The 17,488-nt window shown below is 38.7% G+C and overlaps 1 protein-coding gene and 1 long non-coding RNA gene across 5 annotated transcripts in view; one reads left to right on the forward strand and one right to left on the reverse strand.

Moving 5' to 3' along the window:
* LOC309633707 overlaps nt 1-17,488 on the forward strand; it is a 200,834-nt gene that overhangs the window by 119,457 nt on the left and 63,889 nt on the right. The window lies entirely within an intron of this gene.
* BNIP3L (BCL2 interacting protein 3 like) overlaps nt 4,199-17,488 on the reverse strand; it is a 28,738-nt gene continuing 15,448 nt past the window's right edge. For 2 of the 4 annotated variants that reach the window (XM_082402914.1, XM_082402912.1), the window contains exons 4-6: nt 15,196-15,299; nt 14,928-15,077; nt 4,199-6,965 (exon numbers count right to left, since the gene is read on the reverse strand). In XM_082402914.1, the coding sequence (XP_082259040.1) occupies nt 6,917-6,965; nt 14,928-15,077; nt 15,196-15,299 (303 nt within the window). In that variant the 3' untranslated portion in view covers nt 4,199-6,916. Of the gene's footprint in view, nt 6,966-14,427; nt 14,879-14,927; nt 15,078-15,195; nt 15,300-17,488 lie in introns of all 4 variants that reach the window. The other 2 variants (XR_014247665.1, XM_082402913.1) reach the window with 2 other exon arrangements.

Here is a 17,488-nt window from a genome sequence, read left to right on the forward strand (position 1 = left end):
GTTCTGGGACATGGTGGAAAACAAACCAGATACAGGACTTAACTTAGAGCGCCTCAAGGTCTATGAGGACGGAAGACATGGAAAAAGACCATCATATTTCAGGGTGAACTGTGCCACAATGGAGGTAAATGCCAACTGTTCCGGGAGGTTACAGGAGAGGCACTCAGTCCACTCGGGTGTGGAGTGTGTGTGACAGCCGTCAAAGAAGATTTCTCAGAGGAAATGAACGCTGAGCTGCCCTGAAAAATGAAGAGTGAGAGGGAGGGGTGGGGAAAGGGCTATCCTGGCAGAGGAAACCGTATTCACAAAGGCCAGGAGTTAGAAGAGCATGAAGATCTGTTCCGTCTGACCTGTGTTGGGGGAGGGAGTGGAGAACAGCCACGGGAGACGTGAGGCTGAGACGGGCAGAGCCTGATGAAGAAGGGCCTGGCAGCAACCTTAGAGAACTTTAACTTTGCCCTCAAGACAATGGGGAACCATTTAAGGGTGACACCACGGTCTGATCGGATTTGTATTTTAGAACAATTACTCTGGCTGCCATGGAGACCAGTCAGGAAGCTCTTGCAGTGGCCCAACAAAGGGGGTTGGGGGGCAGCCTGGATTAAGGTAGGGGAAGGTGGGGAGGAGTAGGTGGGGCTATTTTGAAGGTGGAATTGACAGGCCGTGGTGACTGACTGGAGAAGTGGGGAAGGAAAATAATTGGCAAGTTTCCGGTTTGGGAAACTGAAGGGATACTTGTGTAGTTCCCAGACAACATAAGAAGATGGGTACACAGCAGGAAAGATGGGCAAGATGAGTTTAGGACATAAGAAGTTTAAAATGCCCGTGGTAGCTGGATACATAGGCCTGAAGTCCAGTAGAGAGCTGCGTTGGTTGTAGCTGTGGGAATCCTTCCTATGTACCTGTGGGTCAGTGAGTCTACATCTTGGCTATGCAGCAGAATCGCTTTTGGAGCTCTTTTTAAAAAAAATCTGTGGTTTCTTTCCTTATTCAATATATCCACAGCTTTTCCATATTCATGCTAGTAGTGAAAGTAGAGAACAGGACATTAAGTGGAAGTCAAATTCATCGAGGTTGAGGAAGTAAAGACGTTTTTGTTTGTTGAGCATTTCAAAAAATGCTACGAACCGCAGGGGGTGTATCTTTTACTAAGTGGTAAGCAAATGATTTCTGATGTGGTTTGTAACCCTTCTCCCCTCACCCCAAGTTTCCAGCCTCACTTCACTTAGGCAAACTTCAAATTTGCATTTCAAAGTCTAAGAATTGATCAGCAGCTTCACCATCCATTAGCTCTTATTCAAAACCCTTGGAAACAGCTCAAAAGCTCTTTCCAGTTATTTATAGGACTTGAATTTATTTATTTTTGGCTGTGTTGGATCTTCGTTGCTGTGTGCAGGCTTTCTCTAGTTGCGGTGAGCGGGGGCTACTCTTTGTTGTGGTGCGCGGGCTTCTCATTGCGGTGGCTTCTCTTGTCGTGGAGCACGGGTTCTAGGCGTGCGGGATTCAGTAGTTGTGGCTCGCGGGCTCTAGAGCACAGGCTCAGTAGTTGTGGTGCACAGGCTTAGTTGCTCCGCAGCATGTCGGATCTTCCCGGACCAGGGCTCGAACCCGTGTCCCCTGCATTGGCAGGCGGATTCTTAATCACTGCGCCACCAGGGAAGCCCTGTCCATTGACTTCTGACTGAGCGCTTTCTGTCTTAGCTGGAGAAATGAGGCCTTTGCCGGAAACTATTTTTCCCTTGATTTGAATTTATAAACTGGCTAATTTCATGACCTTTATATTTGTGTTTCTAAGTGAGAAATAATAATAAATGAAGTAGATGACATGGTAATCTTTACAAATTTTTCTCCCCACTCCAAAGATTTCATTAAATTTTATAATTAATCTAGAAAAGTGATTATGACTTTGAACTTCATACCCCTCGTAGAGCAGAGGTACAATAAATCATCCCAGGGCTAAAACATGTAAAAGTTTAAATGTCAGGCATGGGGCTTACAAACTGATTAAAGATTTAAATCATTTGTGATTTGGAATCCTCGCTCATCAGCACCCAGAATTTATAGCTTTTCCTCTGCATTCTGGTTTGTTATCTTGTCCATTTACCAAGAGACATAAAGGAGACGCTCAGAAAAACACGCTTTCTTGTTCCACTAACAAATATAAAGTAATACTTATAAGATGTTCATAATGCCTGTTCATCATTCAGCCATTCTCAATCCTGCTTTTTAGACTGAACTGTAATTTACTGACAGCAATTATAGGATTAAAAAGTCCCAAGAGATCATTTAGTTTAATCCAAGACAGCTGAAATCGCAAAAGCACTGACGAGGCTGAAAGGTGGCAGAGCCCGCCGGTCTGGGCTTCGAGGCTGCTCAACATCAAGGTACACTGGGGAAAGATGCCAAGAGCAATTAAAAGGCTCCAAGAGGCTCAGCTTTAGTTCTGGCTCCTTTTAGATCAGGAGATATTGATGGAAAACAGTTCCAACTTCCTTCAGCCTCCACCACCATCCTCATCTTCAAAGACCTAGTGTTCATGGAGAAAACGGAGCCCATCAGATGTGGATTTCCTCAATTTACTGCTCCTTCACCCCCTCACAGATCTCTCTTCACCTCTTCTCACCTCCCTCTTTTATTTCCTATTGTTAAGTATTTGGGTTTTGTGAATTTTGAGTGATTCCAAAAGTCCCTCTCCCCCTTTCCAAGGTAAATCTCCCCTCTGAGTCCTTAATATATCCTGCCTACTCCCTCCAGGACTTTGTTATCGGCTCCCCCGCATCTTCAATATTTCCCTTTGCACTTCCTCCTTAGCCTACAAACTCATTCCTCCTCTCTCTATATCCCAACCTAAGCAAACAATCCTACCAACCGGTCTCCTCTGGGAAATCTTCCCCTTCACTTTCTTCATCTCCAAATTGACCAAGAAAAGTCAACACTTCTTAGTTGCTATTCATTCATTGACCCAATTCAGTTTAACCTGGGACCCCTCTTTTGCTCCGACAGAAACGCTCTTGCAAAGATCAGCAGTGATTCAACTGCCCAGTTCAAAAGCTACCCTTCAATTCACCCTCTTTAACCACTAAATGGAACAGGATTGGTTACCACCTCTTTTTGGGGAGGAGTGGTTCTCCTACCACACTATTTACATCACTCACCTTTTCCAGCTTCTCTTCTGCTCAGTCTTCAAATACTGCCCTTCCCCACTACTTTGCCGACTTCTCTCATCTGTCCTCATGGCCAAATCTTCAAATATAATACACATGCGTGTCTCAGTGTTTCCATTTCCACTCCAGACTTTTCTCCTGAGTTCTAGTTCTATTTAAGAAGTGTCTGCTGGTTATGTTCAAACCAGGTCAAATGTATTCAAAGTTGAAATCATCTTTCTCTCCCCCTACCACTCCATTCCTCCTCTGGTTCTCACTTTCTCAGTTAATGGCATCGTCACATTAATGTCACATGCCTTCTTCCTTTCTCAACCATCTCCTTACCATTGACTCGGCTTTGTCTCCCAAATCTACCCCGGCCCACCTTTCCCATCCCTAGGGTTACAGCTGAGGGCCAGCTCCTATTCCTTCCTCAGAGAACTCACGGGTCTCCTGGCCTCTGGTTCTCTTTGCTTCACTCTTTCATAACCATCTACAACTTAAGTCTTCAAGCATTTCCCTGCTTTAAATAAACCCCTCAAAAGTAACCCAATAACTATCCAAATAAGTTCAACCCCCGAGGGCATGTAAACTTCAGTTTGGTTCAACACTTCACTACATTTTCAGTGTCCTCTCTACCCACCGTTGTTTTCCAGCCACAGTGAGCTTCGTTATTTCCAGAATGTATTTTCACATGTGTCAGCTGCAGGCATGCTTGTAATTCCTTTTTGCATTTGTTGAACACTTACTCATCCTTCAATAGACCCCCTCCTCTGTGAGCCCTGATGCCCTCTGGCAGAACAAATGCTCTGATGGTTATGGCCCCATTGTACCTCATACACGATGAATAATTACATCGCGTGGTGGATGTCCCCCGAGTGTGGCAGCCTCAGGAGGGCAGGAATATCGTCCACGCCTATGTCATTGGCACACTGGCAGGTCCTCTAGGATTTGAGGAACTCAACTAAGGAAAACGTGTATGTAGACAGGTAAGGCCTCCTTTCCCCTGAACTCCCAGGCAACACACGGGACATAAAATAACGTACTGACAGAAAGAGTTTTGTGAGAGCTTTAATGGCACAAAATGTTTGTAGCTACAAGTTATACATGGATTGTAAACTGTATATAATGATACAAAGTGCTAACTAAATAGATGAAGAATGCATAATCACTTTGGCTCAGTTAATTCCGATAATTTCAACAACTGGTTCACTTGAAAATTCATCTAAGTCTTCAGTTTTCATTTTTTAGAATAGTAGATGTTTTTACTGCAATCAAAGTAACTTGCTGCACTTTTCCATGTGCAAGTTTGTGCAGTTCTGCTCTTGATTATATTTACAAATATCTTAAGCCAGTTTTCATCAAACGTAAGAAAAATGAAGACTGCCTTTTCGTCCTCAAATTGTAAACAGGTGTAAAGCTTTCTAAACATTAATCTTAAAAATGTCAACTGTTAACTGTCGAATTCTCCTTTCCAATCACACAATCTGTTTCCATTCAACACAAATCTGGGTAGGAACATAAACATTTATCTCAGATGTTAGGGTTATCAATAAATACTGCATGATTTCATCCTATGATTAAGTTCTACTGTCATCATGTATTCATGTTTTAAGGAATAGTCCAAAATTTCACAGCTATTTTAAGAAAAAGGGCAGGACTAAATTTATTTTCAATGTTGGAAAGAAACCACAAATATACCCAAATTCAGCCACACACCTGACAGGATTACTACTGAATTTCAAAAGAGAGTAATGTGTTGCCTGTAAAAAGCTGCTTTTCTTTAAGTATAATTTTACTTTTCCCTCCCATGATACCAACTGTAATACAAATTGTATATTAGAACAGTTTAGCTCTTTAGTTCTCCTAACTTTACCGGCTTTTCCAACTTTATTCAGGCTTTTCAAAGTCAGCAGGCCAGCAGATTGACTTTCTTCCCAAAGAAATATGAAGACTTGAAATAAATAGGTTACAGAAGGCAAGTCAAGTGTTGTCAGATTTGTGAATAAGATAGAAACAAGGAATAATAAAAAAATGTCCAAAATTATTTAGACACCAAAATCTAGAAAGAAAAACATAGTCAAAGAATTCAGAAGACTATTTGGATATATCATCTTTCTTAAAGACAGCCAGCTACATTCTTGAAAAAAGAGAGTCAGAAATTAATTTTTTTGTTTAATATGTATGTTATTTTCCACTATAACACATCAACTTTACAAAACTTCATGTGAGAGAGAAAAGACTCAGAGAGTTTCTGCAAAGTAGCAAACCTGGTGCTCAGAGTGCTTTTATTCAAGTCAACCTGATACTCCTTATTTACTGAATAGATTGCTAGCCTTCAAATTAACAATGGTTCTCTAAATATTCAATGCTTATACCATAAACAGTAATTATTTATATATAAAACATATAATAGTATCCTTCAGAATCATGCTGTGTGTTCAGAAAGCCAATAAACCTACTTGAAATGACTGGTAAATCTGTTGCTTTCTAACAATTTGGTCCTAAAGCTTCACATTTGAGAAATGAACCAAAAAGTATATCATAAGAGGAAGTTGTTGAGTGTTGTGGAACTTCAGAAGTTGAACATAACTGAAAAGATGGCTACAGGAGAAGGAAATGGCTAGCGCCTGCACAATCACAGAAATCACCTTGGGCAGGTTGTACAGTAAACATGAGAAAGGGAGAGAGCAGAAGAAAACCAATGGCATCTCTTCAGAACTCTGTCAACTGTTCCCACAACCCAAGTCTGGTTTTCAAAGTTGCCCGAGTGCTTGAAATAACTCTGAAACAATTATCTTCAGAGTTTAAAGGCTTCAGAGTGTAAGTGATGCTTCCTAAAACAAGAAGCCTGTATTTATACCACAAATTGGAACTCATTCCAAAGCCTCTTAGGAAAAAATAAAAAAAGAAAGAAAAAAATTCAAAGTCATGAAAAATTCACATGCAGCTAATAAACATAAAAATACCAAACACACACACACAGAGGTCCCCAAAGCAATTTCATAGATTTCTAGGCCTGAGACATTCCTTACCAGAAATAAAGATTCTACACCATAGAAAAGACACCATTATAACATACTAGTATTAAAATCTGCTGATGTATTCTAGTTCTTCTATTTTATACCTATCATTTATATAGCTTGCCTCCTACAAATAAAAAGGCGCCATTAAGAGGCTTAGACAAAAAGTGGCTCCAAAGCTGGTTTAAAATAATTTTTTATTGCCCAGGATATTTTTTTTTCTTGTGTCCCATTTTGTTTGTTTTTGTTTTCTTTTTTAATAACTATAAATTCAAGCTTAGGGAAGCTTGCCTTTGTCTTGAAAAAAAAAAAACATCAAAGCTTTTATATCATTTGCTAACCTGGTCTTGCTTTAAGAGAAAGATGGGAGTTATCTTGCAAGAGTAAAATTTATACCATGAATGATGCAGGTCTAAGTCTGGTGGTACTAAAAGGAGACAACAGCATTGTTGACAAAATTATAATCTGCTGGTGGCATTTGCAGAAAAGAAGCCCTTGCAAATTTCTAAACAACAGTAAACTCTGTTAGGAAATTCTAAAGTGTTTTACAGGCCAAAAAGGGAATGAGGTTAGTAAAATGCCTCAACAGAGTTTGAATAAAATACTGGATTTGAGAGTTACTGGAACTTGGATATGTAAAAATAGGGTATAGGTTGGGTCATGCTTACAATGGTCTCAAGTTCAAATAAACTACTGTGACAATACACCACTTCACAAGTCACACGCTTTCCCAGGGGCTCTTCTCTTCCCTCAGTAGGTGCTGGCAGAAGGCGTGCTGAGTCGTTTTCCAATGTAGATGCTGAAAGGAAGCACAGTATTCCATGTTGCATCTGTTTCAACAGTTCTCTACCAACTTGTCCACAGGCTGAACTGTACGTACAAATGAAAATTTTCAGCCATTGTATAAGGCTCTAAAGGTCCATGCGTACAGTTCCCTAACACTCTGAAATCATCACTGACTTACTTAAAGCTAGTCATCAGCCAGCTAAACTGGTTTTATATGTTTACTCACTGGGCAGGACTGGACATCACTGGGCCAGTGATTAGACAAAGCCAAGCCAGAGAGAACAGATCCCTCCAAAGAGTAAAGCAGAGCCAACCTCCTTTGAGACGGTCCGCTGTGGTAGACAAAAAATTCTACTGATATTTCAGATACAAAATACAGTAATATACCAAATTACAAAGCTGCCAGTGCTTTAAAATGCCCTTACTAACAGTTTAACTCTTAAGGATTACCTTCCCATGCCAAGCAAGTGTTTGACCCTTATATAACAGAAGCAGAAGGGAAGTTAAGGAAAAGATGGAACCAGCCCCACATCCCAACGTAATAAAACCAACTTTACTTTTTAGAATCCTTTTTTTTTTCTACATTCATCTATAACAACAGTTACACTTACACCAGCAATAGAAACAGTCTGAAAATTCATAAAAGGAAGAGATCCTCCAAGGTACAAAAGCCGACCAACCTCTTGAGGGCAAATGAACTACTGTGCAGTCAGTGCTGCAGGGGAATGTGAACTCCTACCCCATACAGCATTCTCACATACTCCCTGTTTTGCTGTGTGCCATCACTGTCCTCACCCTCACAAAAGCAGATCAGGCACCCAGAAAGACAGGAGGTGTGTGTGGGAAAGTCACATATGTTTCCAAGTTCATTACTGTGAACATCTCTCCCATATGCTGAGCTCCTTAAAGGGAAGGTAAGAGATGCTGTACTTCTTCTGCACATTATATACAGAAAAGGACCCACTGGGCATGCTCAAAGAGAATAGCAGATATGTCTTAAAAATATTTAACCACAAGTGTTTAACTCCTAAAATATTTCAAAACTATATTTCCTCAATTGTTCAAATCAAGAAAAAAAGAAGAATTTAAAAGACACCCTTGGAGAAGTCAAGATGTCGGTGTGGGAAGACACGGAGTTGGAGTCTCCCCACAACTAGGGTGCCTGCCGGCTGCTGGTGGGGGACTCTGATGCCCAAGGAGACGGGAGAACCCCAAAGTGAACCAGCGGCTTGCGGGATCTTGGTTCACGAGCCTGGGGTCAGGCCGAAGCTCCTGGCGTGGGAGATCCGAGTCCAAACCACTGGACTAACAGAGAACCTCAGATCCCAGGGAATATTCATCAGAGTGAGGTCTCATGGAGTTCCTCATCTCAGCACCAAGAACCAGCTCTACCCAATAGCCTACAAACTCCAGTGTTGGAAGCCTCAGGCCAAACAACCAGTAAGACAGGAACACAATCCTACTCATTTAAAAAAAAAAAAAAAGAGACAGCAAAAAAATATGTCACAGATGAAGGAGCAAGGTAAAAACCTACAAGACCAAATAAAGGAAGAGGAAATAGGCAATCTACCTGAAAAAGAATTCTGAGTAATGATAGTAAAGATCATCCAGAATCTCAGAAATAGAATGGAGGCAGGGATTGAGAAAATTCAAGAAATGTTTAACAAAGATCTAGGAGAACTAAAGAACAAACAAAAAGAGATGAACAACACAATAACTGAAAAGAAAAATACACTAGAAGGAGTCAATAACAGAATAACTGAGGCAGAAGAACGAATAAGTGAGCTAGAAGGCAAAATGGTAGAAATAACTGCCGAGGAGCAGAATAAAGAAAAAAGAATGAAAAGAACTGAAAACAATCTCAGAGACCTCTGGGACAACCCTAAACACACCAACATTTGAATTACAGGGGTCCCAGAAGAAGAAAAGAAAAAGAGAGGGTCTGCGAAAATATTTGGAGAGATTATAGTTGAAAACTTCCCTAACATGGGAAAGGAAATAGTCACCCAAGTCAAGGAAGCACAGAGAGTCCCATACAGGATAAACCCTAGGAAAAACACACCAAGACACATATTAATCAAATTAACAAAAATTAAATCCAAAGAAAAAATATTAAAAGCAGCAAGGGAGAAACAAAAAATAACATACAAAGGAATCCCCATAATGTTATCAGCTTATTTTTCAGCGGAAACTCTGCAAGCAAGAAAGAAGGTAGTGGCAGGATATACTTAAAGTGATGAAAGAGAAAAACCTACAACCAAGATTACTCTACCCAGCAAGGATCTCATTCAGATTCGATGGAGAAGTCAAAAGCTTTTCAGATAAGCAAAAGCTAAGAGAATTCAGCACCACCAAACCAGCTTTACAACAAATGCTAAAGAAACTTCTCTAAGTGGGAAACACAAAAAAAGAAAAAGACCCACAAAAACAAACCCAAAGCAATTAAGAAAATGGTAATAGGAACATACATATCGATAATAACCTTGACTGTAAATGGATTAAATGGCCCAACCAAAAGACACAGACTGGCTGAATGGATACAAAAACAAGATGCATATATATGCTGTCTACAAGAGACCCACTTCAGACCTAGGGACACATACAGACTGAAAGTGAAGGGATGGAAAAAGATATTCCATGCAAATGGAAATCAAAAGAAAGCTGGGGTAGCAATACTCGTATCAGATAAAATAAGACTTTAAAATAAAAACTGTTACAAGAGATAAGGAGGGACACTACATAATGATCAAAGGATCAATCCAAGAAGAAGATATAACAATTATAAATGTTTATGCACCCAACATAGGAGCACCTCAATACATAAGGCAAATGCTAACAACCATGAAAGGAGAAATCGACAGTAACACAATAATAGTAGGGGACTTTAACACCCCACTTGTACCAGTGGACAGATCATCCAAGCAGAAAATAAATACGGAAACACAAGCTTTAAATGACACAATAGACCAGACAGATCTAATTGATATTTATAGAACATTCCACCCCAAAGTGGCAGAATACACTTTCTTCTCAAGTGCACATGAAACATTCTCCAGGATAGATCACATCTTGAGTCACTAATCAAACCTCAGAAAATTTAAGAAAACGGAAATCACATCAAGCATCTTTTCTGACCACAATGCTATGAGACTGGAAATCAATTACAGGAAAAAAACTGTAAAAAATACAAATACATGGAGGCTAAACAGTGTGCTAGTAAATAACCAAGAGATAACTGAAGAAATCAAAGAGGAAATAAAAAAATACATAGAAACAAATGACAATGAAAACACAACGACCCAAAACCTATGGGAAGCAGCAAAAGCAGTTCTAAGAGGGAAGTTTATAGCAATACAATCTCACCTCAAGAAACAAGAAAAATCTCAAATAAACAACCTAACACTATACAACAACTAGAGAAAGAAGAACAAAGAAAACCTGAAGTCTGTAGAAGGAAAGAAATCATAAAGATCAAAGCAGAAATAAATGAAATAGAAATGAAGAAAACAATAGCAAAGATCAATAAAACTAAAAGCTGGTTCTTTGAGAAGATGAACAAAATTGATAAACCCTTAGCCAGACTCATCAAGAAAAAAAGGGAGAGGACGCAAATCAATAAAATTAGAAATGAAAAAGGAGAAATCACAACTGACACTGCAAAAATACAAAGGATTATAAGAGACTACTACAAACAACTCTATGCCAATAAAATGGACAACCATAAAGAAATGGACAAATTCTTGGAAAGGTACAATTTTCCAAGACTGAACCAGGAAGAATTAGAAAATATAAACAGACCTATCACAAGTCATGAAATTGAAACCATAATTAAAAATCTTCCAACAAACAAAAGTCCAGGACCAGATGGCTTCACAGGCGAATTCTATCAAACATTTAGAGAAGAGCTAACACCGATCCTTCTCAAACTCTTCCAAAAAATTGCAGAGGGAGCAACACTCCTAAATTCATTCTACGAAGCCACCATCACCCTGACACCAAAACCATAAAAAGATATCATAAAAAAAGAAAATTATAGACCAATATCACTGATGAACACAGATGCAAAAATCCTGAACAAAATACTAGCAAACAGAATCCAACAGCACATTAAAAGGATCATACACCATGATCAAGTGGGATTTACCCCAGGAATGCAAGGATTCTTCAGTATATGCAAATCAATCAATGTGATGTATCACATTAACAAATTAAGGAATAAAAACCATATGATCTGGGCTTCCCTGGTGGCACAGTTGTTGAGAGTCTGCCTGCCAATGCAGGGGACACGGGTTTGAGCCCTGGTCTGGGAAGATCCCACATGCCGCAGAGCAACTAGGCCCGTGAGCCACAATTGCTGAGCCTGCGCGTCTGGAGCCTGTGCTCCGCAACAAGAGAGGCTGCGGTAATGAGAGGCCCGCGCACTGCGATGAAGAGTGGCCCCCGCTTGCCGCAACTAGAGAAAGCCCTTGCACAGAAACGAAGACCCAACACAGCCAAAAATAAATAAATAAAAAAAAAAAAAAAAAAAAAAGATTCTTTCTCTCTCAAGATTCTATGAATATGCAAATATAATTTAAGTCCACTGCTTTATATTTAAAAAAAAACAAAAAACCATATGATCATCTCAATAGATGCAGAAAAAGCTTTTGACAAAATTCAACACCCATTTATGATAAAAACTCTCCAGAAAACGGGCATAGAGGGAACCTACCTCAACATAATAAAGGCCATATATGACAAACCCACAGCAATCATCATACTCAGTAGTGAAAAACTGAAAGCATTTCCACTAAGATCAGGAACAAGAGAAGGATATCCCTCTCGCCACTCTTATTCAACATAGTTTTGGAAGTCCTAGCCACAGCAATCAAAGAAGAAAAATAAATAAAAGGAATAAAAATTGGAAAAGAAAAAGTAAAACTGTCACTGTTTGCTGATGACATGATACTATACATAGAAGATCCTAAAGATGCCACCAGAAAACTACTAGAACTAATCAATGAATTTGGTAAGGTTGCAGAATACAAAATTAATGCACAGAAGTCTCTGGCCTTCCTATACACCAACAACAAAAAATCAGAAAGAGAAATTAAGGAAACACTCCCATTTACCACTGCAACAAAAAGAATAAAATACCTAGGAATAAACCTGCCTAAGGAAGTGAAAGACTTGTACTCAGAAAACTATAAAACACTGATGAAAGAAATCAAAGATGACATAAACAGACGGAGAAATATACCATGTTTTGGATTGGAAGAATCAATATTGTGAAAATGACTATACTACCCAAAGCAATCTACAGATTCAATGCAATCCCTATCAAACTACCAATGGCATTCTTCACAGAATTAGAACAAAAAAATCTTACAATTCGTATGGAAACACAGAAGACCCCAAATAGCCAAAGCAATCTTGAGAAAGAAAAATGGAGTTGGAGGAACGAGGCTCCCCAACTTCAAACTATACCACAAAGCTACAGTAATTAAGACAGTATGGTACTGGCACAAAAACAGAAATATAGATCAATGGTACAGGATAAAATGCCCAGAGATAAACCCACGCACGTATGGGCACCTAATTTACAACAAAAGGGGCAAGAACATACAATGGAGAAAAGACAGCCTCTTCAGTGCTGGGAAAACTGGACAGCTATATGCAAAAGAATGAAATTAGAACACTACCTAACACCATACACAAAAATAAACTCCAAATGGATTAAAGACCTAAATGTAAGACCAGACACTATATAAAACTCTTAGATGAAAACATAGGAAAAACACTCTTTGACATAAACCACAGCAAGATTTTTTTTGACCCACCTCCTAGAGTAATGGAAATAAAAACAAAAATAAACAAATGGGACTTACTTAAACTTAAAAGCTTTTGCACAGCAAAGGAAACCATAAACAAGACAAAAAGACAACCCTCAAAATGGGAAAAAATATTTGCAAATGAAACAACAGACAAAGGATTAATCTCCAAAATATACAAACAGCTCATGGAGCTCAATATCAAAAAAACAAACAATCCAGTTAAAAAATGGGTGGAAGACCTAAACAGACATTTCACCAAGGAACACATACAGATCGCCAAGAGGCACATGAAAAGATGCTCAACATCACTAATTATTAGAGAAATGCAAATCAAAACTACAATGAGGTATCACCTCACGCCAGTCAGAATGGCCATCATCAAAAAATTTACAAACAATAAATGCTGGAAAAGGTGTGGTGAAAAGGGAACCCTCCTGCACTGTTGGTGGGAATGTAAATTGATACAACCACTATGGAGAACAGTATGGATGTTCCTTAAAAAACTAAAAATAGAACTACCATATGACCCAGCAATCCCACTACTGGGCATACACCCTGAGAAAACCATAATTCATAAAGAGACATGTACCACAATGTTCATTGCAGCACTATTTATAATAGCCAGGATATGGAACCAACCTAAATGTCCATCAACAGATGAATGGATAAAGAAGATGTAGCACATATATACAATGGAATATTACTCAGCCATAAAAAGAAACGAAATTGAGTTATTTGTAATGAGGTGGATGGACCTGCGAGTCTGTCATACAGAGTGAAGTACATCAGAAAGAGAAAAACAAATACCGTACGCTAACACATATATATTGAATCTAAAAAAAAAAAGAAAATGGTACTGATGAACCTAGTTACAGGGCAGGAATAAGGAGGTAGACATAGAAAATGGAATTGAGGACATGGGGTGGGAGGGCGAAGCTGGGGCAAAGTGAGAGTAGTGTTGACATATATACACTGCCGAATGTAAAATAGCTGGCTGGTGGGAAGCAGCAGCACAGTACAGGGAGACGGGATCGGTGCTTTGTGACCACCTAGAGGTGTGGGATAGGGACGATGGGAGGGAGGCTCAAGAGGGAGGGGATATGGGGATATATGTATGCATATGGCTGATGCGCTTTCTTGTGCAACAGAAACTAACACAGTATTGTGAAGCAATTATACTCCAATAAAGATCTATTTAAAAAAACAAAAGACATCCCTGAAAAATCAACGAATTGCAGGTAAATGTGGGGTCAATTTTAGAAGGAAAGAAAAATGCTGTCAATACAAAGAGAAAACAGTAGTGACCCCAGCCAGCTTTCCAGTTGCACTCAAGGACTACTTGATAAAATGGTGTATTTTCCCATTTGGGAAAAAGAAATGCTCACATCAATGCCAACTTTATACACTAAAGATTAATTTACTTTAAAACTCAGCTTATCTTGAGTAATTTATAAACAACAACAACAAAACCCAAAAAGAAAAATCAAATATAGAAGAGCTCTCACTTTAAAATGAACATTTAGGGTAGTAAGTCATATGAACAACTTATTTTCAAATAAGAAAAAACTCTACTCTTAAAAATGCTTATTGGATAGGTATCCCCCGCTTTTCGAAAGTTTGCTTTTCATTACTTCGCTATGTAGGTTAGACCTATGTTAGTACCTGTTTTCGATAACTGAAAGAAATTCGAAGAGGATTTTCACTTGTATAAAAAAAGGCGCAAAGTGAACAGTGTTCAGCGCTGGTTTTGCAGCGAGCTGTTACAGAGGAAGCGCGCTCCGAGCAGTGAGAGCGCCTCCCTCCCAGGAACCACACTCAGCATCCAGCTGCCGTAGCTTTGAACTGCAACTGTGAGCATCTGTGCTTTATCGCGATGTATGTTGTGCATCAGTTGGCAAGATGTGTCCTAAGGTAATTGCTTCTTCGCTTTACACCATTTCAGCTTACGGAAGGTTTCATAGACATGCTCTACTTTCAGAGAGTGGGTGAACCCTATATACCAATAATGAATCGACTTCAATAATTCTTTTAAGTTCACCCCACTTGCGCTGAAACATTAAAAGGACAACAACACAAACTGCTTTCATGTATATCTTACAGCTGGAAATAAAATCTGTGAATAAAATGAATGGAAGAAACTTCAGGCACTGACCAGTACTTACCCTAGCCCCAAAGCCAAAACATGGGAAAGGAAGAGAGATGGAATGAACACCTTAAGAAATTCTGCAGAGAAAATCCCCCCTTTCTTCATGGCTCCACTTTTTCTCATGCTTAAGGAAACGGAACGTTTAGGGTGCCTGAAGTGGAACTCCCTGGGGGAAGAAATGCAGAGGCAGGTGTCAGAAATGCATTTGCTGAAAATACCTCGGCAATTAGCAGGTCCACACTACATGCACTGTGTCCACTGAAAAGAACCATGTACTGACTTACTTAGGTGGAATGTTCTCAGGTCTACTGGACCAGTCGGACACCCAGTCTACACTTTTCTTCAAAGCATCCACTTCTTTCTCTCCTTCTGCAACTTCTTCTTCTGACTGTAAAGGAGAATTCACATTTTAAAAAAGGAGAAAAGGAAGACTGATCCTTCCTACTACAGAAGACAAATCTAGACAGAAAATATACAAAAATCGTAAGCTTGTGCATCAATAATTTTTATGTAAGAAAGATGTCATTTTTCCAAAAAGGCTGACAGAATGATCTAAGATCAGAGTATTTAATATCTTAAAAAAAACCTGAGTGAGTTTCACTGTTATGTCTAAACATAGAATATGAACCTGAGATTTGAATTATTCCTCAATTAAAAAAAAAGAATATGAATCTGAAAAAAGTATATTTGGGGATATAGTGTAACTAAAGTGTGGAAAACATTGATAATCGTTGAATCTGGGTGATACGTGTATGAAGGGCCATTGTAATATCCTCTTTACTTTTGTATGCATTCAAAATTTTTCATAATTAAAAACAAAGGGGAACATCAAAAAGTATATGCTAACAAATATAAAGTAATGAGAAAATAAATAACTGGGAGTTGGGCTGAGGAAGTAAACAATTTATAATAACTTAAAAAAACTAGTATTTATTAAGCATTTATCAAGAGACAAGCATTAGTCTAAGCACTTTACATGCATTAACCTTTACCTTACAACAATCCTGTAAAAAAAGGAACTATTACTATTCCATTCCACAGATGAGGAATCCGAGACATAAATTAAGTGCCCAAGTTTCTATAAGCGGTAAGTAGCAGGGCCAGTATTCAAACCCAGGCAAATGGTCTCTATAGCCCCCACTCTTAGGCATTAGGTTTTACTCCCTAGAAGGGAGATTTTTAGACAAATTGCTATCCAAACATTTTCCAAGGTTTATTCAAAACTACTTAAGCCAAAAGTTTTAAGAGTAATTTATTTAATACAGAGTAAGAACTGGACATCTCTTACAACAAATAAATTTAAAAAGTCCTTTTCCTTGCTAATGATAATAACTTAAAGTTTCAGGCTAAGAACAATCAAAATTTCCAATAGCTTCTCTTTCCACAGACCCCACAGGGATGAGAAATTCCTAAAAAATGACACAGCATTATTTATTCAGTTTTAAGGAATATAATGCTATGACCTCAAACCAAAGGGTCTCAAAGCTAAGATTTTGATTTGTTATTTTGTTTGGATAGAATTGAAACTTTCATTCTTTTTTGTAGGTAGTTATGAAAATTCTCTATGAAACAGCTGCTCCAGGAAGGTAGCTTCAGAGAATCTCCAGATATAGATGGTCCCTTTTGCTATCAAACAGAAAGTAAAATCCCTGTGGATTTTTGCTACTCAGGTACTATCATTCTTACTTAGTTCTGCTGGACTTGACAAATACCACTGAATGACAATGTAGCCTTTAGGATTAAGCTTGTTCCACTGCGTATTGAGATTACTCAGAATCATGAGTTGGCTCTCTGGAGTAATCTGAAAACACCCTAAGTCAAAAATGATAAATTGTTACAATTTCCTTATAGATCAGCTTGTGCCACACAATACCTCATTCAACACACTGCAGGTCACTTCTGTTCAGTTTCCAACATTGGTCTTAAATATCGCTTCTAAAACAGCTCACAGATTTAGGTTTAAATGTGTGAACAAGCTAGTATTTCACACTTTCCAAAAGAATGAAAATATAATAAGATTTTATTCTAATTTTTAAAGATGATGATCTTTGCGCTATTATTAAAAGAAAAAAAAAAAAAAAACAACTTCCCAGATCAGTTTAGAATGTTTACCTTAAGAATAAGGACTGTAAGCTCTCCTCATTCACTACTGCCCTGTGCTTCCTTTTATTAATCTTAAATTTGCCAGCTTTAGGCTTTAAATTGCCTTCTGATTCTTGGAATTTCAGAATATGGTAAAAATGCACTTAGTCTAATGAAGTAATATTCATGCCTTTATCCAAATCAATAACCCTCGCTCCACACCTACATCTATTCAGATAGAAGGTTCTGATCATTTCAGCCTATTATCATGGGCAGTCCCTTACCTTCTAATCACTTACATTTTCCTTCTCTGGCCCACCTCAAGCTCTCTTAGGTCTCTAAATGTGGATATTAAACTACATAGCACAGAACAGATAAACCACAGTTTTACAGGAGGGAAAAGGAAGACATTTTCAGTTTGTATCATCTTTCAATGACACCCGACCCTGTGCTGGCCTATTTGGTCCCAGAAACACACTGAAAAACGCCTCTGAG

The sequence above is a fragment of the Balaenoptera borealis genome (assembly GCF_965194805.1).
Source record: "Balaenoptera borealis genome assembly, chromosome: 8".
Classification (NCBI taxonomy): Eukaryota; Metazoa; Chordata; class Mammalia; order Artiodactyla; family Balaenopteridae; genus Balaenoptera; species Balaenoptera borealis.